At 35.7% G+C, this 22,365-nt stretch overlaps 1 protein-coding gene across 2 annotated transcripts; it reads left to right on the top strand.

The window, feature by feature from the left end:
- Positions 1 to 9,689: 9,689 nt before the first annotated feature.
- LOC143405828 (sulfotransferase 1B1) lies at positions 9,690 to 21,861 on the top strand. Of its 2 annotated transcripts, none has more exons than XM_076864140.2 (8): positions 9,690 to 9,800; positions 12,095 to 12,285; positions 12,551 to 12,679; positions 16,027 to 16,124; positions 16,995 to 17,121; positions 17,790 to 17,884; positions 18,870 to 19,050; positions 21,387 to 21,861. In XM_076864140.2, exons 2-8 carry the CDS (start codon positions 12,138 to 12,140, stop codon positions 21,497 to 21,499), a joined length of 891 nt encoding a protein of 296 aa, XP_076720255.1. In that variant the 5' UTR covers positions 9,690 to 9,800; positions 12,095 to 12,137; the 3' UTR covers positions 21,500 to 21,861. The 2 variants fall into 2 exon arrangements, with proteins under 2 accessions (XP_076720255.1, XP_076720256.1); XM_076864141.2 differs by having other exon boundaries at positions 9,690 to 9,851.
- The last annotated feature ends 504 nt before the right edge of the window (positions 21,862 to 22,365 follow it).

Genomic DNA, 22,365 nt, shown 5'->3' with positions numbered 1-22,365 from the left:
GTAAGTCCCATTTATTTATTCTTGTTATTAACTCTTGGGCTATGGGCGTCCTATTAAGGAATTTGGAGCCCGACCCCACAGTATGTAGATCGTAGCCAACTTTTTCTTCTATCATACGCAGTGTCTCTGATTTGATATCTAGCTCCTTGATCCATTTTGAGTTAACTTTTGTGCATGGCGAGAGAAAGGGATTCAGTTTCATTTTGTTGCATATGGATTTCCAATTTTCCCAGCACCATTTGTTGAAGATGCTGTCCTTCCTCCATTGTGTGCTTTTAGCCCCTTCATCAAATATAAGATAGTTGTAACTTTTTGGATTGGTTTCTGTGTCCTCTATTCTGTACCTTTGGTCCACTCGCCTGTTTTGGTACCAGTACCATGCTGTTTTTGTTACTATTGCTCTGTAGTAGAGTTTGAAATCTGGTATCGCTATACCGCCTGATTCACACTTCCTGCTTAGAGTTGCTTTTGCTATTCTGGGTCTTTTATTTTTCCATATGGATTTCATGATTACTTTATCTATTTCTACAAGAAATGCCATTGGGATTTTAATTGGCATCGCATTAAACCTGTAGAGAACTTTGGGTAATATTGCCATTTTGATGATGTTAGTTCTGCCTATCCATGAACAGGGTACATTTTTCCATCTTCTAAGATCTTCTTCTATTTCTCTCTTTAGGGTTCTGTAGTTTTCATTGTATCGATCTTTCACCTCTTTTGTTAGGTTGATTCCCAAGTATTTTATTTTCTTTGAGGATATTGTGAATGGAGTGGTTTTCCTCATTTCCATTTCAGAAGTTTTGTTGCTGATATACAGGAATGCCTTTGATTTATGCGTGTTGATTTTATATCATGCCACTTTGCTGAATTCATTTATTACCTCTAGCAGTTTCTTTGTAGACCCTTTTGGGTCTGTTAAATATATTATCATGTCGTCCGCAAATAGCGATAATTTAATTTCTTCTTTTCCTATTTTTATGCCTTTAATTTCTTTTGTCTGTCTAATTGCTCTGGCTAGTATTTCAAGAACTAAGTTGAATAGGAGTGGTGATAGAGGGCATCCCTGTCTTGTTCCAGATTTTAGAGGGAATGCCTTTAGTTTTTCTCCATTTAGGATGATGCTAGCCTGAGGTTTAGCTTATATAGCTTTTACAATGTTGAGGTAAATTCCTGTTATCCCTAGTTTTTCTAGTGTTTTGATCATAAAGGGATGCTGTACTTTGTCAAATGCTTTTTCCGCATCTATTGAGATGATCATATGGTTCTTGTCTTTAAGTCTATTGATGTGGTGAATAGTATTTATTGATTTCCGTATATTGAACCAGCCTTGCATCCCAGGGATGAATCCTACTTGATCATGGTGCGCAATTTTTTTGATATGCTTTTGTATTCGATTTGCCAGAATTTTATTGAGAATTTTTGCATCCAAGTTCATTAGAGATATTGGTCTGTAGTTTTCTTTCTTTGAAGTGTCTTTGTTTGGTTTCAGGATCAGGGTGATGTTGGCCTCATGGAATGAATTTGGAAGATCTCCTTCCTTTTCTATTTCTTGAAATAGCTTGAAAAGTATTGGTATTAATTCTTCTTTGAATGTTTTGTAAAACTCCGCTGTATACCCATCAGGTCCAGGGCTTTTTTGGGTTGGTAGTCTTTTGATGGCTTCTTCAATTTCTTCCTTTGTTATTGGTCTGTTTAAATTGTGTGTATCCTCCTGACTCAATCTGGGCAGATCGTATGACTTAAGAAATTTATCGATATCTTCACTATCTTCTATTTTATTAGAGTATAGTTTTTCAAAATAATTTCTAATTATCTTCTGTATTTCTGTAGTGTCTGTTGTGATGTTGCCTTTTTCATCCCGTATGTTGGTAATTTGAGTTCTCTCTCTTCTTCTCTTCGTTAGCATGGCTAAGGGCCTGTTGATCTTATTTATTTTTTCAAAGAACCAACTTTTAGTTTTTTCAATGTTTTTTTTGTTTCAATTTCATTGATTTCTGCTCTAATTTTAATTATTTCTTGTCTTTACCACATTTGCTGTTGTTTTGCTCTTCCTTTTCTAGGTTTTTGAGGTGTAGTGTGAGCTCATTTATTTGTTGGTTTTTTCTTTTTTTGAGGAAAGAACTCCAAGAAATGAATTTCCCTCTTAGAAATGCTTTCATTGTGTCCCATAGATTCCGGTATGTTGTGTTTTCATTGTCATTTGTCTCTAAGAATTTTTTTATCTCCTCCTTTATGTCTTCTGTAACCCATTGATCATTCAGTAGCATATTGTTCATTTTCCATGTGAAGTAGGATTTTTCCTTCCTTCTTTTATCATTGATTTCCAGTTTCATTCCATTATGATCAGATATGGTGCATGGTATTATCTCCACGCCTTTATATTTACTAAGAGTTGCCCTATGGCATAATATATGGTCTATCTTTGAGTAGGATCCATGTGCTGCTGAAAAGAACGTGTATCCACTTGATGATGGTTGATACATTCTATATATGTCGATTAAGTCTAGGTTATTGATTGTGCTATTGAGTTCTATAGTTTCTTTATTCACCTTTTGTCTAGAGGATCTGTCTAATGGTGAGAGCGGTGTGTTGAAGTCACCCATAATTATTGTGTTGTAGTCTATTTGACTCTTGAACTTGAGGAGAGTTTGTTTTATGAACATTGCAGCTCCATTGTTTGGTGCATACAAATTGATAATTGTTATGTCTTGTTGGTGGATGGTTCCTTTTAACAGTATATAGTGTCCTTCTTTATCCCTTTTGATTAACTTAGGTTTGAAGTTGATTTTATTCGATATGAGTATGGCCACTCCTGCTTGCTTCCGAGGGCCATGTGAGTGGTAAGATTTTTCCCAACCTTTTACCTTCAGCCTGTGTATGTCTTTTCCTATCATATGAGTCTCCTGAAGGCAGCATATTGTTGGATTTGTTTTTTTGATCCAGGTTACCAGCCTATGTTTCTTGATTGGTGAGTTTAGGCCATAACACTTAAGGTTACAATTGAAATATGACTTGTACTTCCAGTCATGCTTATTTATTTATTTATTTATTTATTTATTTATTTATTTTAGTTTGGATAGTTTTTACTTTTTGGTTATTTTCCTCCCCCTTTACTGAGATACCTGCTGCTGATAGTTTTGAGCACTATTTTTCAATTCCTCTTCTTGTAGTGTTTTGCTCAAAATGCTTTGCAGTGCTGGTTTTCTGGCTGTGAATTCTTTTAGCTTTTGTTTATCGTGAAAGATTTTAATTTCATTGTCAAATATGAAGCTTAATTTTGCTGGATACAGTATTCTTGGTTGGAATCCATTATTTTTCAGCGTTTGAAATACATTGTTTCAGGATCTTCTCGCTTTCAAAGTCTGTTTTGAAAAATCGGTCGTTAACCTAATTGGTTTACCCCTGAATGTAATCTGCCTCCTTTCTCTCGTAGCTTTTAATATTCACTCCTTGTTCTGTATGTTGGCTATCTTCATAATTATATGTCTTGGAGTTTGTCTATTATGGTTTTGAATGTTTGGGGTCCTGTAGGCTTCCAGGATTTGGCAATCTATTCCATCTTTCATCTCTGGGAAGTTTTCTAGAATTATTTCATTTAATAAGTTGTCCATTCCTTTGGTTTGATTCTCTATGCCTTCTTCTATCCCGATGACTCTCAAATTTGGTCTTTTTATGACATCCCATATCTCTTGAATAGATTGCTCGTGGGATTTAAGCATCTTTTCTGTGTTGACTATATTCTTTTCAAGTTGATAAACTTTGTCTTCATTGTCTGATGTTCTGACTTCTACTTGATCTAGTCTATTTGTAATATTCTCGTTTGAGTTTTTAATTTGGTTTATAGATACCTGCATTTCTAAGATTACTGTTTGATTTTTTTTAAAAATCTCTATCTCCTGGTAAAGTTCATGCTTTGCCATTTGAATTTATTTGTTTAATTCATTTTCAAAATATACTTTTATTGCTTGGACTTGTTGTCTCATGTTGTTCTCTAATATTCCTTTCCATCTGAGTTAGGAATGCCTTGAGTTCTTTCCCTATCCATGTTTCTGATGCTTCTAGGTCTTCCTGTAGATTTAAGCTGTCCTGCATTGTTTGTACTCCTCTTTTCCCTTGTTTTTTCATGATGTTCACGCTACTTTCCAGTTCAATTTGATTGCTGTGTTTCTGCTCTCTTCTATAAATTTGTTTTGGTTTTTTATATCTCTGTTGTCTCTCCTTTGTGTTGGTAGACTATGTCTGCTAAAGTGAATTCCGCTGGGAAGGAATTCCGACGGCCGAGCTCCAGTGACGTCACCTCTCTGCTATGGTGGGCCCCAGGCTCCTTGCCGGGGTGTCCGAATGGGGGGGTGGAACTTGACTGTCTCTGGTTGGTTTCAGCAGCCAGATGCTGTTGGCCGGGCGGTCTCCAGCCCCCCAGTCCCGCGGGCAGCTGGCGGGCGATTGGTCACTGGTAGGTGGGCGGTCTATAGCCGCCTAGTTGCGCGGACAGCAGGTGGGCTGTCACCAGCGGGCGGGTGATCCCTAGTCGTCCAGACGTGGGGTTGGTCGCCAGAGGGCGGGCGGTCTCCAGCTGCCCAGTCGCGCAGGCAGTGGGTGGATGATCTGTCGCTGGCTGCGTGCAGTCTCCAGCCGCTCAGTTGCAGGGGCAGTGGGCCAGCTGTCGCTGGTGGGCGTGCGGTCTCCAGCCACCCAGCAGCAGGGGCAATGGGCCGGCTGTCGCCTGCAGGCAGGTGGTCTCCAGCTGCCCAGGTGCAAGGGCAGCCAGCAGGTGATCGGTTGCCGGTGGTCATGCGGTTCCCAGCTGCTCAGTCACACGGGCAATGGGCCAGCTGTCCCTGGTGGGCGAGCAATCTCTAGCTGCCAAGACATAGGGGCAATGGGCCGGCTATTGCCGGCGGGCGTGCGGTTCCCAGCTGCTTAGTCGCAGGGGTTAAGGGCCAGCTGTCCATGGTGGGCAGGCAATCTCTAGCTGCCCAGTGGCGCGGTCGGTCACCGGCGCGGGGGGGGGGGGGGGGGGGGGGGGGGGGGGGGGGTGTGTGTGTGGACTCCAGCCGCCCAGACCGGAGGGCCTGGCCTCTAGTCCCCTGGTTTCTCCTGCTAGCCCTGGTTTCTCCTGCTAGACCAGATTTCCCCTGAGTGATGCCTCTCAGGTCATTTGTAGGCAGGTCAAACTGTACTCTGGGCCTGCCGTTTGTTGGGCGTGGAGGGTGGGTATTGAGAGCCCCAGCACTCTATTGTTTTGATTTTTTCCACTGCCCTTCCCCCCCCCCCCCCCCCCCCCTGCGCTGGCAATACAGGTTTTGTTTTCCCGGCTGATGGGAGGGGGAGTTGAAGGTCGGGTGTCTCTAGTTTTCCCTGGGTCTTTATGCAGGCTTGCTCTGATAATCCCTCCCCTGGAGAGCCTAGGAGAGATTTTATGCGAATTCCCCACTGTATGGGAGATGGGCTGAGTAACTCGCACCTTTTTATTGTTGCAATTGGTTGGAGAGTGGCGGTGGTTATTTTGGCTCTCCAAGATGGTGGCCTCTGATTTCCTTGGTGGATTTTCCGTTGTGGGGGATAGAACTGTACCGCTTCCTTACCTGTCTGAAATCCCGAACTCAGCCCGGGGCTCCGTGAGTGCTCAGGCGGCAGGATTCCACAGAATCTGCAGCAACGTTTCTCCCTGCTTGCTTGCTGGTCTCTTCGTCGGCTCCCCGCTGTCTGTAGCCGCTTGGCGGGCCGCGGGGATCAGTCAGCCCGGATCTCTGGTCGCACGGTTGGCTCATGTATGAGACTCAATTACCGGACCTCGGTGCTGGAAATCCTTCCTCTAGGTTTCGGTGCACCCCCAGTTTGCTGTAAGTTCCTAACAAGATTTTTTTTGTCGTTCTAGCTCATTATTCACCCGCGCAGTGGCGCGGTACATGGGGTGTGATGCACTCTATTCGCGGCCATCTTCCCCCAGCCATTTTCCATTCTTTTCCTCAAATATATGCAGGTAAATTTTAGAACAGATAGCCAGCATTTTCATTCAGAAGACAGAACTACACCAACAAGTCTTAAAATTAATCTTAATCAAAATATCACTGTTGGAATTAAAATATTAAATATTGTTCATTTATAGCACTCAGTCAAAAATTCATATCAATTGTCTGAAATATTCAATTGAATGAACTGTTCATTTTAATGCTTATCTGAAATGTTCATTTGAATGCATCTTCATAAACTTTATTAGAAAATGTAGTAATTTTACTCAAAGTGTCTCACATTTATCTCATATTACCTGTCTTATCACAAATGATAAGACAGTTGCCCATGTATAATCACATGTCACTTGTTAAAACTTAAATGAACAAATAAGAAATATATATCTAAGGTTAAGATTGTTGGTGATTGCTCAAAGTAGCTGTCCTATAATGTTTCAACGTAGGAGTAGTCACTTTTCTTGTGATATTAATTCAGCAAACTAATAATCTACTGATACATAATGTTTAATAAGGCCATTATAGTGATTATATACTTTTATAAAATGTGTAAAATATTCAATGAATATAGTGACAAAACTTGATTGTGTGTGTGTGTGTGTGTGTGTGAATGTGTGTGTACATATGAACAAACTCCTAGGTAATACCTTGGGATATTTACTGCCTAAGCAGAAATCAAAGAAAAGCTAGACAATTCTTTCATGCAAAATCCTACTTTGTCCAGACTCTAAATCAACATATTACAAAGTAGAAATTGTTACTAAAGAAGTTAAGGAATATTTGCCAGGTTATAATAGCAAAGTAACAAAGAACAGGATAGAAACTTTCTTTAGTTCTGATCTTCAACCCTTAATCTCTAATATAATTGGCAAAAAGTAGCACAAATGGGAAAGTGAAAGTAATTTAAAAATGAGTTCTGGAAACATAAAGGGTGGTTGAGTGTACGTTGGAAAGAAAGACTCATGAATGTCTTGCATGGGTGAGGGGTGAGTGAAATGCATCATCCTGTTTTCTCTGTTTTGATCCTTGTGGATTTTCAGTGCACTCAGCCTGGCTCATAAAGTTACAGCTCTTCAGGAAAGATTCAAGATGATACCAATAATAGTAATATGCCTCCCAGCTGTATGGGCAGAGTTCTGACTCCTTGTTCTGTGTTTATTTTCTAGCTAAAATTTTTTAATTATTTTATGACTACATGGAGTTATTTGCAGGGTGTATATTAAGCCAACTATGTCTCTTATAATACTGTACTACAGCCAGGTGATGTGGAATTAATCATAAACTCATTTCTTCATTTCTTAAAAAATAAACAAATTTTAATCCTGGATCTCAAGACACTTAGTATAAATTTTGGAAAGGTCAATAGCTATAATGTATAGCATCACCTTAATTTTAGTAAAACCAAAATATAATCATATTTTATCTTTCAAAAGAAAAAAAAAGATGCATTTCATTTCCTCCAAGAAAGGTTTTTATTTATTATTTGTTTGTTTATTTCTTGTGGTTCAGGGGATCAAGCCCAGCGCCTTAGGCATGGTACACAAGTGCTGTATCATTGGGCTACTCCCAAGCTAAGTTATTATTTATTTTTATATCAAATAGTTAAAACCAACCATTTAAGACTAGTCATTCCTTGATGTGTTTACATTATCCACTTGTGAAAAAAAATTTTCAAAAGTATTATGAATATAACTTCTTATAAAAGAATAAATGAATACAATTATCTGCCAAAACACTTTGGGTAAAAATCCAGAAATTAGATAGAGGCAAGACAGTATAAAAATATTCTAAAAACTTGTTCAGCCATGATGTTTTAATTTCTAAAGATTTTTTAAAAATCGTTATATTGTATTTTATTTATTGATATTTATACAAAGACCTTCACAATGTAAGAGCTACACCACTGTATACTTGCTTTTTCAAACTTCTTCCAAGCAATGTATTGAATAGGAACCCTTGCCCTACTACCCACTTCATCAGGTTGAGATTAGATGAGGATCTAATCTTTAAAATATTTAGACCATCCATTCATTATTAGTAGGTTATCTACTGAGGGTTTTATATTAAAATATGCAAAAATCATGGGGTGAAAATATGCATGATGATAATTAAAATTTTATGTGATTAAAATTTAGAGCCCTTTTCCTCACCAATGCAGATACAACCAGCAAACATGCATTACTATTGCTTTAAATTTGCCTTAAGAATATAATTTCATAAAAGCATTAAGTAATAGTTCCTTTCTTACAAAAATTTTTCTATTATAAAGAAATAACAAAAACTAAAATGTATCTTTAATATCAGGCTCTCATTGCATGTAACAGTCTATGAAAAAAATAAAAGGAAAATGGCAACTTGGGGAGATATTCCATTAACAGAAGAAAAAATATAAATGTCTTTTATGTACACATGGCTATCACAATAACGTATATGTTTCAGTAGTAAAACAAGAATGGATTAATAGCAGCTTTCTCGATACCCCCTAAAAATTATTATTAGAATAATATAAGTCAATCCAGCTTGAATGTAACTAAAAAAAGCCACCTAAAACAATTTGATGAAAAAAATTTTTAAGATCATACACCACCACAAATTCACCTTTATCAAATATTGATCACTGTGATGGATAAAGGTATGTTGATATTCCGCTGATGTGAATTTAAATTAGTACAGATTTCTCCAAGTATATTTCACTTGGTTTAATAATTTTGCTTTTAAAAATTATTCCAAAGTAACAAATAATTTTTTATAATAGTAGCAAAATTCATCTTAAAATCAGTGTGTATATTACATTACATTATTTTTGGGTTATAAAAGAGTATGTAAAGAAATTTTGGAAAAAGTATTCTAAATATCCCCAAATAATTATGAATAAATTGGCAATGTCTTTTAAAAACAAAACACCCTTGAAATTTTTTTCTTAAGAATCTGTAAATAAAATTGCTGATATAAAAGACATTTCAGGGCTTCCTGACTTCCCTGGGCCTACCTAAGTTTAACTACTTGTCAATGGCTTGGTGCTTGTCATTGTAACTAAATCTACATTGAATGCCATTAATCAAAGAATTCCTTTCAGCAACTGAACTAAAAGGAAACTTATAGGTACCTGAAGTAGTGGAAGACAAGAGTATATTTCTGGGCCCCAAATTTCCCCCCTTCACACACACTACTAGCTTCTACTTTACTCCTTCTCTGTTTTATATGAGTCAGTCAACACTAAAAAATAAATAAATAAATAAAAAAGTTGAGAGGTTATGGAAATAATTAGGGTGACAAAAAGCACCATGGTATCTCTATTTCTGTTCTCCAAACAAACAAATAAATATTCATCTTTAGTGTATCTTCAGTACACTTGCTCTTTCCAACATATTGGAAACTCATGTTTCTTTTAGATGAAAACATAACGTACAGCACAAACACTTTTCATTATGATTGAAATTATTACAAGACATTCTTGGTAGTGAGGCAAAACATTTTGATCCACTGACCCTTCATGTGTTTTCCTGCTGAGTTTCTCTTAGACCCTTTGTATCCTGTGGGGAAGTTCAAATCTAACCAAACTTGGCCTGAGCTGACTTCTAGTCACCACCCTCCTCCATTTCCTTTCCTAGGCTTCCTGGTTTTGCCAGCTGTGGAGACAGCAGGGCCCTGGTGTGGTGTGTGTGTGTGTGTGTGTGTGTGTGTGTGTGTGTGTGTAGTTCAAACTCTTCACGTTGTAACTGCATGTGGAGTCGCTGACTGCTATCACTGACTGCTGTGTTGGATCTGTCCTTAGACTTGTTTATCTTTCTGAAGTCTCAGGGCCACCACTGACTCCAAGGACTCATCACAGTAAGTACCACTAACTGCAAACAAAACTGAACAAGGAAGTTAAATTATAAGGTAAAATTTGCTTTTTGATGTGTTTTCTTAAAGATTCTGTCCTACATTTACAGAGCATTGTGCCCATTAGAACAATTTCTGTTTTTATCAGTTTCATAATTTGAACATTTTCTTGTGATTCTTATTTTTCCCATGGGATATTCAGTACTGCTGTTTATGCTACGTAAAATCTCTCAAGCTTTCAATATTCACTTTTATTTTTTCTGGGTTCACTGGGATACTTCCGTAGTGTTGCCAGGATTGGGGATCTTCTTTTGACACTTCAAGGTACTTTCAGATAAAGAAATCCTATTCAAGTCCTCAATTTTCTTCTCCCATCTTCCCTTCACATACATGCACACATGTGTTAACACACGCATACACACAGACATACCACTTTAAAGCACATTCCAGAATACAGAATATGCTTTTTTCTATGTTTATTTCAGGAGCTGGAATTGGATATGGATCTAATAGAGTTGAATTTTGTTAGAATTAAATGAGTGGAAATAAGTGTCTTTTTATAAAGAATTATTTATATTTAATGGCCAATGATTCAGTTTCTTCTAAGAGCAGTATTGTTTTTCATTTTCTCTTTTAATCCATTAATCTTTAAGTCAATCTTAGACATTTTAATTTTTCAGCCTATGGCTTAAGTTGAACAGGAAGACTTTATATGTCATGTAGAATATTCTTCACAACCACAAAAATTGCCTGCCACTTTCCTGTAGGTTTAAAAGGTTTTTACAACATAATTTTTATATTTTAGTGAAAACCATCCTCCTGCACATCTGGCCAATGACACTAGTCATCCTAGGTTTCCCAGCCCCCTCCCCTCTGTATGGCTCTTTCCCTATAATTCTGAACTCTTCATCAGCCACTGGATCAGGGTGAGCAATGCTAACTCATGTCTAATCCCCTGGAGCTTCCTGAATTGGCCACACCCACATCCCAGATGTGACTGGTATGTGTCAGAACTGGCCTCCTCACTGTGTTTTGTTACTCATTCCATCTTTCTCTGGCAACATTTTTCTAACATGAACAGCTTGAACTTTTAGTCAGAGAGGAATTGCTTTGTTGAAAAATGCCATTACAAGTTGTGAACACCCTTATTTGAATGAGATAGACTCCAGACAATGTTTAACTGTGGGTTGGGCCCATGGTCTGTGCAGAATGATCAAGTTAACAGACTAAAGTCCATTCATGGGTTGTCACCCTTTCTCTGTCTTTGAGCAGACACTCCAAAGCTCTGGTTATTTAACTGTCTACAAAATGAAAGATTCGCCTTCAGAGTGGATAAGAATTAGGGAGAAAAAAAAAATGCATGTTGACAAAAATCAAGGCAATGTATTTTCTGGGAAGTATTGAATTCATTTTGATAAACCATTTATACACACCCTACACTGTCAGAGAGTAAGTTAAAGGTGGTTTAAAGACTCCTCTAAAGTTTTAAGAGAATAGAGATTATCTGAAGATCTTATTAAAATTTAAATTCTGGTTCTAGATTGGGACCTGGGACTCCACAGTTATAACAAACTCAGATGGGACCAATAGCACATGGTGCTTACATGTGGACTGTAGTAAATAATAATTGTTAATTAATGTGATAAATATAAAGCAACGGTACCAAATAAAAATGAAAAATTGAAAAAATAATGGCAAAATCACTCAGATTTAATAGAAACTATAAGCTCACAATTCCATGAAGCTCAGTATAGCTAAAGTTTATACTTGTGTACAAACACACACACACACACACACACACACACACACAAATAACCATATCAAGAAACACCAAATTCAGTTGTGCAAAACCAGTGATAAGGAAAACAATCTTAGAAGCAAATAGAGAAAACACATGCATTACCTACAGAGCAAGGGTAAGAATGATAATAGACTTTCTGAAAGGAAAAGTGAGGTACAAAGTACAAGTTAATGATCAGTAAGAGATTTGTTCTGCTCTAAATCCAGATTTTTAGTATAATTCTGTGAAACATGATTTTAATTGAAAATAAGATATGTAGTTCTATATCTTTCCAAAGTTTCTGTTAAAGACCTTTGTTCTGCTTGTCACTAAGCCAGTTGCTGCTGTTGCAATTTGTGGCCTTATGCTCACAAAAATGCTCTTTGTATTTAGATCTTTGTGTACTCAGTGTGCTAAAGGCCAATTTTATTTTCTGTTATATTGCATTTTCTCCAGGATGACATTTCTCACTCAGATTCTGATGTCTATTCTCTTTATTTCTCCATGATTTAACTGTTAGTAGGAAGTCTACTAAGTATATATATGTACAACTTTCCACAAAAATGATTTCCCCAAGTGATGTCCTGCGAAAAAATCTGAAGATGGTCCATGGCTGCCCCATGGTTTATGCTTTTGCACACAACTGGGAAAGGATTGAACAGTTCCGCAGCAGGCCAGATGACATTGTGATAGCCACTTACCCCAAATCAGGTGAGCTCTGCAGCCTGACTGATGTAGGTCTGACTTCAATTTTTGTTTTCTGGAATCAACTTCTTTGTAAAATTATCATCCTAAGTAAAGTTAACATTCCTATCCATTAGTGCCACCTTCTACTTCCAGTGTATTAAATGGACATTGTCATATAGAAATGGAAACCAGGATTAAGTTTCTAATAAAATGTAGTAAGAACACAAGCTTCTACTTTTACTCCCTGGAATTAAGTGCTGATTATAAAAATATTGCTTTTTCCCCACAGGTACCACTTGGATTAGTGAAATCTTGGACATGGTTCTAAATGATGGAGATGTTGAAAAATGTAAGCGAAATGTTATTACTGCTAAAGTTCCCATGCTGGAAATGGCTGTTCCTGGAATGAGAATGTCAGGTAAATTTAAGTCACCTGGTGATTATAATTTTGTAATATTATTTACATAGCATATGTATTATTATATCTGTAATGGTCCATTTCAAGAATCAAGTAGATTTGGTAGCAAGAAATGAAAGTTTGCAAGCCATATGATAAGTGAGGCATATAAAAAAAACTTGTTTAGTCCATTTCATATCCAGGTATGATACCAAAGATGATATTATTTGATTGAAGTAAATAACTGAAAATTTGGTTAATAATATAAATAACACTTCTTATGTTTTATTGACTTTTATTGTGTAGAATTTGGCAGACTAGAGCAAAAACTCTAAATTTAAGACATTTCTATAATTACATCAATAAGCAAAGAAGTACCATCCCTGTTTTAGGAAGAGAATTTATTATTTATAAAACTAATTTTTCATTTCAAAAATATTTATTGGGTATTTCTAAAGTACTTCATTTTGCTGTTAATCAGATACAAAATGAATATTAATTATATATTCTATTCCTGGGAAGCTTACAATAATACTGTGATATTTTAAAAGTCAATACATTAACAATATATCCATATTAATAGCCTTACAAAGTATCAGATATTAGGAAATGGAAAGATAGGAGAGTTTCCTTTAGGTTAGATGTTAGGGGCAGCTACTGGGAATTAAGACTCAAAGCCATGCACACAGTCAGAAAAAGCACATTCCAGGAAGATAAAACCTTAGGCATGAGGTCCTTGATACAGAAAAGACTCTGGTGTAGGACACGGACTAAAACATGACCAATAAAAGAGGGGAAAGGGGCATGTAAAGCAAACAGAGATTAAGCAAAGACAAATTGTGTAAGGCTTGTGATTCTTAATGCGTTATTCAATTTTATTCTAAACATAGTGCAAAAGACACAAAAGTGTTTTAAGCAAGGAAGAGCTTATAGAGCTTTGTTATTTTTATTATTTAAAATGCAATGATTCCACTGGCTATTGTGAGGACATGGAACTGAGGATTCAAGACAAGACATATGTTGTTCTTATAGTATTGATGAACTGTGTAAGAAATGTAAGGGACATAAAAGAATCAAGGGTGATTCACAGAGTTTTATTTTGAAAAACCAAGTGGACTATGGAATAATTTACTAGTAGAGAAAATATTTGGTGAGGAATACATCTGGATGTAAGACTGTTAATAATTCGTCTTTGAAATGGTTGGTTTGAGATGACACTGGAAATTTTAAATGACGAATTAAAATTATAGTATTTGGAACATGCTGAAATATATGCATTAGGCCACTCTCAGGATTATTGGGCATGGGAAGCCATGCTATTGCCCAAGGAAAGCCAGAGAAAAAACTTGAGAAGAGCAGAACTCTGTGGAAACCACCAAGATGTGGAGGCTTGGTACAGGGATAGGAGTTGTCAAAAGACATAGAAAAGAAATAGTCATTTACCTAAGAGGCAATGAAAGAGCATGGTGTCCTACAGACATCACAGAAAGGTAGCTGAAGGGAAGCTTGGCTCTCTCAAGTGCTGTTGGAAACCAGAGATAAGAAAATGGATGGTGGTAAACCTGCTTATTATGAATGTCAAGAGCAGAATCCAAATCTTCTCCCATAAAGAATGTATATGCCTCAGCAGACAGGCTGGACTGATTAATTCCATAGGCAGACAGGGATCAACTGGGAAGGTGTCAGTCCTTGGTGTGGTTGTCTGTAGGCTGAAGAAAAACTGCTAAGGCTTGGAACTGAAGGATTATGCTGGGGAAGTAACCAAAATGATTTCCCAAGTGGGGTAAGACTTCAAATTCATAGGAAAGTATAAAATGAAACAGTGATTGAGCCAAATAATCTGAGACAAGGGATCAAGGGTCATTGGTATGAAGCAGTGTTTGGATTTGAGGCAAGCTGGGTAGGGCTGCCAGAGAGGGAATAGTTGTTCCACCAGGAAATGAAGGTAAACTCTGGCCCACAGATTTACTCTGCATCCTAAATGGGGACACTTGTGATACTTCTTAACAATCATATTTATGGATATAAATGGCTCATTTAAAGAGACTCATATGGTGAAATGATGATTCAACAGAGAAGGCAAAGCAATTGTTCAGGAACACTCAGGGAAGAACCTGGAAAAACAGATATTGGAAAAACTTCATAAAAGAAACAGAGATAAATTCATGGACATTCAGAAGTAGTGAATTATGGATATTACAATTTTTCATTTCTCTATGCTAGGGAAATTGACAATAGCTACCAGATTAAAAGTATAATAAAATCCCCAATTGAGGTTTTTTTTCCTTAATTTTTAACTTTAATTAATTAATTTATTTTTATGTGGTGCTGAGGATCAAATCCAGGGCCTCACACATGCTAGGCAAGTGCTCTGCCACTGAGCCACAACCCCAGCCCACTGGCTGAGTTTTATAGATCTATAATTAATTGGTTTTCCGATAAAATACAAGAAACTCAATTAAACTGAAAATTCGGAGAACTGACTCTTATTGCATGGGAGATATTTATTCTAAAAAGTATCTTTTTTATCTGGAATTAAAATTTAACTAGGCATTTTGCTTCTGCCAATCCTATTTTTATTGATGTAAGAAGGTTCTTATTGATGCTAATCATGTGCTGTTCTCTCTGCTGTACTGGACATCACTTGGTGAAGGAAACAAGTATCTACCTGCTCTGCTGGAGTCTCCATTTTATTGTGTGTGTTTGGGGTGAGGATGGGAAGGAGGTATGGGAATAGACAGTAAACAAGGAAGTAAACAAACACATATATGTGTCATATGGAACATCTGAAGAGTGTTATAACGGTAACTGAGAGACAACATATATAATAAATTATTGCAAACAACAGAAACCATTATTATTTTCAATGGGTAAGTCAGATACAGTTTTTTGTGTGTAGAACTCCCTATGCAAAATGTGGCAAGATTATGTAGGATAAACAGGTAATTTAGAAGATTGAATATAAATATTATTGTGTAAAACAATAAAAGGATGCATAGGACTTTAAGATTTACTGGATGAGAGACTTGAAGAAGGAGATACGATAAACTTTTAAATTGCTAAAGTGGGAATTACAATCCCTCAATTTGAAGAAGGGGGAAATGAAACATAGAGATATTTTTAAAATATCTCACAATGAATAAGAGATAGTCAGGATTTTAACACAGGAAGGATAGTGTCATGTTGTAAACTCTTAATTATTACACAATACTACCTCTTGGAATACAGAGAAATGTCTGTAATTGGTACAACATTTAACTACATGATATGCTGCTCAAAAGCCTCTTGAAAAATTGGCTGGGAAGATAAGGGAATGCAGGCTCCTTGGAGACTCTAATTTTTCTAAATACCAAACTAAAATTCCCCAGGTATAGAACAATTAGAGAAGAATCCATCACCTCGTCTCCTGAAGACACATCTACCAATTGACCTCCTTCCTAAGTCTTTCTGGGAGAACAATTGCAAGGTATTCTCTTGACTGCAAGCTGATTTTAGAGTGTGACCCTGTCTCTCTACCCATTCATATAGTAAGAAAATGGCCAGATGTTTAATTGACTTGTGACCATTAGCACTGAGCTGCATGAGGAGTTGTTTCAATTAAAAAAAAATTAGTGTAAGCTTTCATACCTAATGTATCTAAACTTGAGTAGCAACATAATCCTAACCTCAAGACAGGGTTATTACTTTTATTCCTCTTCTGTCCCTAGATATTATGACCTTCTACAAAAACTTAGCATGAGAGTGCTAGTTCTTATTTGTATGGTAAAATTTTTCAGTGTACATTTATTTGTGCCTGCATATTTGCTTTGGGGTAAGTTTTAAATTTCAAATTCAATTCTTCAATATAATCAATATAGATTACAGATTATAAATTATAGACTATAGATAATGATACCCCTATAAACTGACTTTAATGCCTGTCCTTGCTTTCCACTGCAGTCATCTTTTTCAACCTGTCGTGTGCTTCCAGGTACTTAAGTGGTAGAGTTTAGGGCCCCAAAGTCTCACAATTTGTTATTTTCAAATTGGTTGGTATTATTTGTGCTCCCTAAAGGTGTCATGGTTTCTTTGTAGACCACAGAGTTAAGGGAGGCAGAAACTAACAAGGTTTTTCCAAAGCATACAGATGTCTGAGGTTCTCATTTCATACAAGCATTGCCCTACTAGAAAAAATCAATTAAACTGATTCTATATTTGAGGTGTTGATGAAAAAACATTATGGTCCCAGAATTTCTAGGAGAAAACCTACTCTGCCATTTTAATTACCTATAGTTTTTATATTTTATTTTTGGTAAAAATACCTTCCATTTCATTTTCTTTTTCCTTCCTCCTGAAGATGATTTGTCTTGCTCGAAATGCCAAGGATGTTGCGGTATCATTTTACCATTTTGACTTAATGAATAATTTTCAACCCTTTCCTGGAACATGGGAAGAATATCTGGAGAAATTTATGACTGGAGATGGTAAGTAGGCCTTAGCTTATAATTTATAATTTTTAAAAATTTTAAACAATACTATTAACCATTACTGTTATGACTTTTTCATTCAAAAAAAAAAAAATTTCAAGTCAGTACATTCAAATCCAGGAGAAATGCATTCAAATTTTATTTTAGAAAGTTAAATGAAATATATCTAACATTTTACTCTGACATTCAATTTATAAACTTGATACGAATCATTGGTATAATGAAAGTATTTTAGAATCCTTTCTCAGTTGCTAGAAATCCATTCTCATTCTCTGCTCACAATAAATATTGTTTAACTTACCCAAATCACTAGTTAGATCTGTTTTAAGTTTTAAGTTTAAGCTTGAATTGTATTTATAATAGTCAGATATATAATGTGAACAATGTGTGTAAAAATAGTTTCCTTCCTTGTGAGGTAGAGTGTAATTTATTAGCAGTCAATGTATTTTTATTTGAAATGTTTCCTTTGTATTTCACATTTTAAAAAATTTAATTGCTTATACATGTAAAAATATCTAATTTTACCTTTTAAAATTTGATTTTATATTCTCAGTTCCAATGATCACCAAGTTCCACAAAATGTCTTCACAATTTAACTTATTGTTCAGAAAAAAATTGATTTAATAAATGCTTATGGAAATAGACTTTTTTCCCCCTGGTTTTAGTGGCCTATGGTTCATGGTTTAATCATGTGAAGTGCTGGTGGAAGAAAAAGGAAGAACATCCAATACTTTTCTTGTACTATGAAGATATGAAAGAGGTAAAAGTGGTAGATATTTATTCTGGATAACATCCCTGCCCTGTCCAAGGATATAAAGATTAATGTTTACTTTTAAAATTAATCTATCAAGTCCAAAATAATATCATTGCTTTTCTATCTCCTATATCTGCTTATCCATCTTTATACCATCATTAATAACATTCTAATTATAAAATCAATGACTTATATTCATTATTCTTGTCTCTTCATTACTATGTTTCTTTTGACCATCCTTTCTTTTCAAATTTTTCTTCTAAATTTACATTTACCCAGATTTTGCACTAATGAGTAGCCTTTGGATACTGTCCATCAACTCAAGTTTTTTTTTAATTGTTTGCTACATTTTGAGCAATCATTCCATGTTCACTTTTTCCATGAATATTTATGTCACTCTCCAACATACAAATAGACAATGCAGTTTAGTAAATTCTAACTCATCATTCTCAACTTCAGCTTAACTTTCCCCAAATCTTTCTAGACACATCCACATAGGCTTAAATGCTTCCAAAAGAAGTTACAAAGATAAGTTTATGTCATTAACAACTGAAAATGTTTCACGTTTCATATTTTGTTCATTTTATCCTTAATATTTAATGAATAATTTAGGTCTTGATATCTTTGCACCTTTGAATCAATCATTCTTTTTTTCTTTTTTCTTTTTTTCCTTTTTAGAGGTGCTCAGATTAAACCCATGGCTAAGCATGCTAGGCAAATACTCTACCACTGAGCTCTGGAATCTACTATTTCTTAAGAGTTTATGACCAACAAAGTTGGGCATAATCAGTTAGTTTTCAAAGTGAACATATTTTGAATTGTTAATGTTTAATTACTGTAAAAATTAAGGAGAATGCACCCAACCAACTATAAATTTCCTTCAATATTTAGAGTCAACCCATAAGAAAATTATAAATGTGTATTTTTTTACATTATGATAGTCATTTACACACTTTTCATTTCCTTGGATGTGTGTTTTACCCACTGATAGAATCCAAAGGAGGAAATCAAGAAGATTACTAGATTTCTAGAGAAGAACCTAAATGATGAGGTCTTGGATAAGATCATCCATCACACCTCATTTGAAGTGATGAAGGACAATCCTCTGGTGAATTACACACACCTGCCCACTATAGTAATGGATCACAGCAAATCCCCTTTCATGCGTAAAGGTAAATTCTTTGTTCATTTTAATTTTCTGTTTTACTTTCTTCTGGAGGATTATCTCTATGACCTCTTCTGCATTACTTAGCCTCTTTAGGCTTCAGTTCTTCATCTGTAAAAATAGGACACTAATATTTACCTAGCACCAAAATTTGCTCAATCAGAGTCAACATTATTAAATGAAGCAATGTGTGAAAGCTCTTTGTAGAAAACATTAAATATCTGAAGAATATTTCCCGTTATTTACTATTCTGTTAAGTGAGAGTGATTTTTTGCCAATTGTGATATAATTCCAAGTTTGTCATTCTTACTTCTTCAATTCTTTGTCTATATTGGCATAGGCCCCTTTCCACTCCTCAATGATATATGAATTTTACTCAGTTACAGAACTCTGTTCTTTACAGTCACCAGTTCATTTAGACAATAGTGATAAATTTACTAAGGAGATTCACCAAAAGAAAGCATTTTTTGGATGCTATGACTTCTCCAATTTCAACAATAAAGAGTATGCCTCTCTATTAATGGGTCAGTTTTTGTATCTCCTCCAGTGGTGACACAGAACAAACATTTGTGGTTAGATAGATCTAAAGCATATATCCAGGCTATGCATTTGCTAAAATCTATGACATTTAATACTTTAAGTCCCCCACCAAAACTATGCCTACCTCACTGACAGAATGGGGAAAATATTAAAATCTGTGGCTCAAGCTTTGTGGAAAGATTGTAGCAAATGAAATGAAAGCATTTAGGACATTTTCTAAACTACACATAAAGAAGTAATAAATATTATGAGTCGGGGCTATGATTGTGGCTCAGCTATAGAGTGCTCACCTAGTGTGTGGGAGGCCCTGGGTTTGCTCCTCAGCACCACATAAAAAATAAATAAATAAAATAAAGATATTGTGTCCAGTTACAACCAAAAAATAAATAAATAAATATTATGAGTCTACATAGTTCAAGATTCATTCATTCACTCTTTCATGTATTCACTCAAAAATTCACATACAGTAAAAGCTCTTTTTGAATACCTATTTGCAGCACTATTATCTAGGCCATTTAGGGATAAATTACACAAACATTTGCTTCACAGAGCTAATGATGGGGTATAAGAATCATAAAATTGAATGCTGAAATGGGTATAGGACACAGGAGTCAGTCACGCCCATCTTGAAGGCTACTTCATGGAAAAATCAATGTCCTCATTTAGTGGCACAACAGACACCATAATCGGGAGTGGACAGATGATATCCAATGTCCCAGATTGCAACAAAACAAATATCTGGCCTTTAGTTAATGTTTAGTTTATTTAAAAAATTATTACAAAGTGTTTGTGTATATTGCATAATTTATTCACAGATCAGAAGACCCCTATAATGCTTAATGTACAACATTTTATTTCTTAAATTTGTGTTCTCTGTTTTTAATGACATCTTTGAAGATGCACTACCCAAAATGTGTCTGTGTTGATCTTTATGTACATTACAAAGAGCTACTGACATCTGGTGAACATAAAATAAAGTATAATAACCAAGGAAACAACCTTGTTTAGGAGGACTTTTTCATTTAGAGAACTTAGAAGTTTTATTAAAGTATCATGAATTAGCATAATTTGTAATTCAATGTGGTATAGTTAATATTTTATAAAATGGGAAAAGTATTATTCCAATAACATTTGTCGCACATTAACAGTTCGTTCATTTAAAAAATTAATTTTTATAACCATCCAAGTATGAGAAATTAAATGTAAATTTATACCCCTCCATTTTATTTTTGAAAAGATGTTCAGGGATGCTATATGTGTGATTTTATTATTATTGTTTTTACCAAAACTGCAAAAAAAAAGTGCAAACCTGGTGAAAACAAGTATATTCCCCATTATCACATGTTCACTTATAAATATTAGGAAACTATACTCATCAGCTTTCTGTTTCATAGTTTTTTGAGCTAATGAATCTTCTTTGTACATTTTCTCAAAGTAACTAAGGAAACATACTATGCCCTCACTATTGATCCAGAGGATTCAGTGATAACCCCATGACCCAGAACAGTCAGAAAAAGAAAAAGAATCTCTCTCAGCTAAAAAATGTACTTCCATGTATTTGTATAAGAAAATCAGCCCTTCTAACTTTTTAAAGGTTAGACTGTGTGTTTAGTCATAAGTCACATTTACAGATGAGAGAAAATGTCTAACTTTTTAAGGAAATGACATTTTAAAGTTTCATATACAAGAAAAGTCTTTTCTTAAGGCTTCTAATCTTTCCTTTGGTACATGTTAGGTTTTTCTTCATAATGGATGTATTTTTATCTTTCATATGTTTTCTTGTTTTTATTTTTTCATTTTTAGGGGTTACTGGTGACTGGAAAAATTACTTTACAGTGGCCCAGAATGAGAAATTTGATGCCCTTTATAAAAAAGAAATGTCTGGAACTACACTTCAATTTCGCACAGAGATTTAAACTGTAACTTGAAGAAATAAAAGATGATCCGTAGTTTTTAGAAACAAGGAAGTTATGACTTGGCTGAGCAATCAAATGATTATAGAGAAGAAAAAGCATATTTTAAAACTTTGAATTTTTCAGCATCATTAATCAGGCTTCAGTTTGTTCCTCTGCCTCTGAGATTCCTAATTCCCCAAAGCCTATCATTCCTGTTTTGTAGGCTAATCCTGCCTTTTCCTAGATTAGACCAGATAAGACAGTATTTACCCTCCTCAGTCTTCCTATCTTATGACTACTGTTTGCAACCTGACACTATATTTCCTGCCTCTACTGGTTTCCTTTGATGAATTATTGACCCAGGACACTGTGTTCCACTGCTATTTACCTGGTGGGGTGTGTCAAACTCTTCCTGAAGTCATAGCTCATCTTCCTCTATTTGGATAACACAGTTCATGTTCCAGATCCTATAATTTTTTTTTGTACCTTATTTAATGTCCAGGTCTCCAAAGGGCAAAGACCTATATTTTTCTCACTGAGGTCTCCCCTGGGGACTGGAGGTTGTCTCTGAGAGACTACTGTGAGGGCCAGGACCTGCTTCCTGTGGAGAGTCCTCTTCTTTCAGCAGAACCTTTTCAATTTCCATTGATCATACATTGCCAGGCTCTGGTCACTTTGATCTTTCTCCGAATAGATTTGGATTCCCTAATAGCACCCAAGATAAGGGTATAGCTGCAAATGAAAATTTCCCAGTCTGTTGTCCAAGGAAAACTAGTCTGAATCTCACTCTGCCCTCCTGACCCAGGATCCCTACTACCTACTATCCCACACTATGGCTACGTGCTTGGACTCTCTGATAGACGTTTCCAGGAATTTTCATATCTCAA

This window comes from Callospermophilus lateralis, chromosome 8 (assembly GCF_048772815.1).
Source record: "Callospermophilus lateralis isolate mCalLat2 chromosome 8, mCalLat2.hap1, whole genome shotgun sequence".
Lineage (NCBI taxonomy): Eukaryota > Metazoa > Chordata > Mammalia > Rodentia > Sciuridae > Callospermophilus > Callospermophilus lateralis.
Note: the sequence above shows the minus strand (reverse complement) of the source record. Positions and strands in the feature narration are given on the sequence as shown.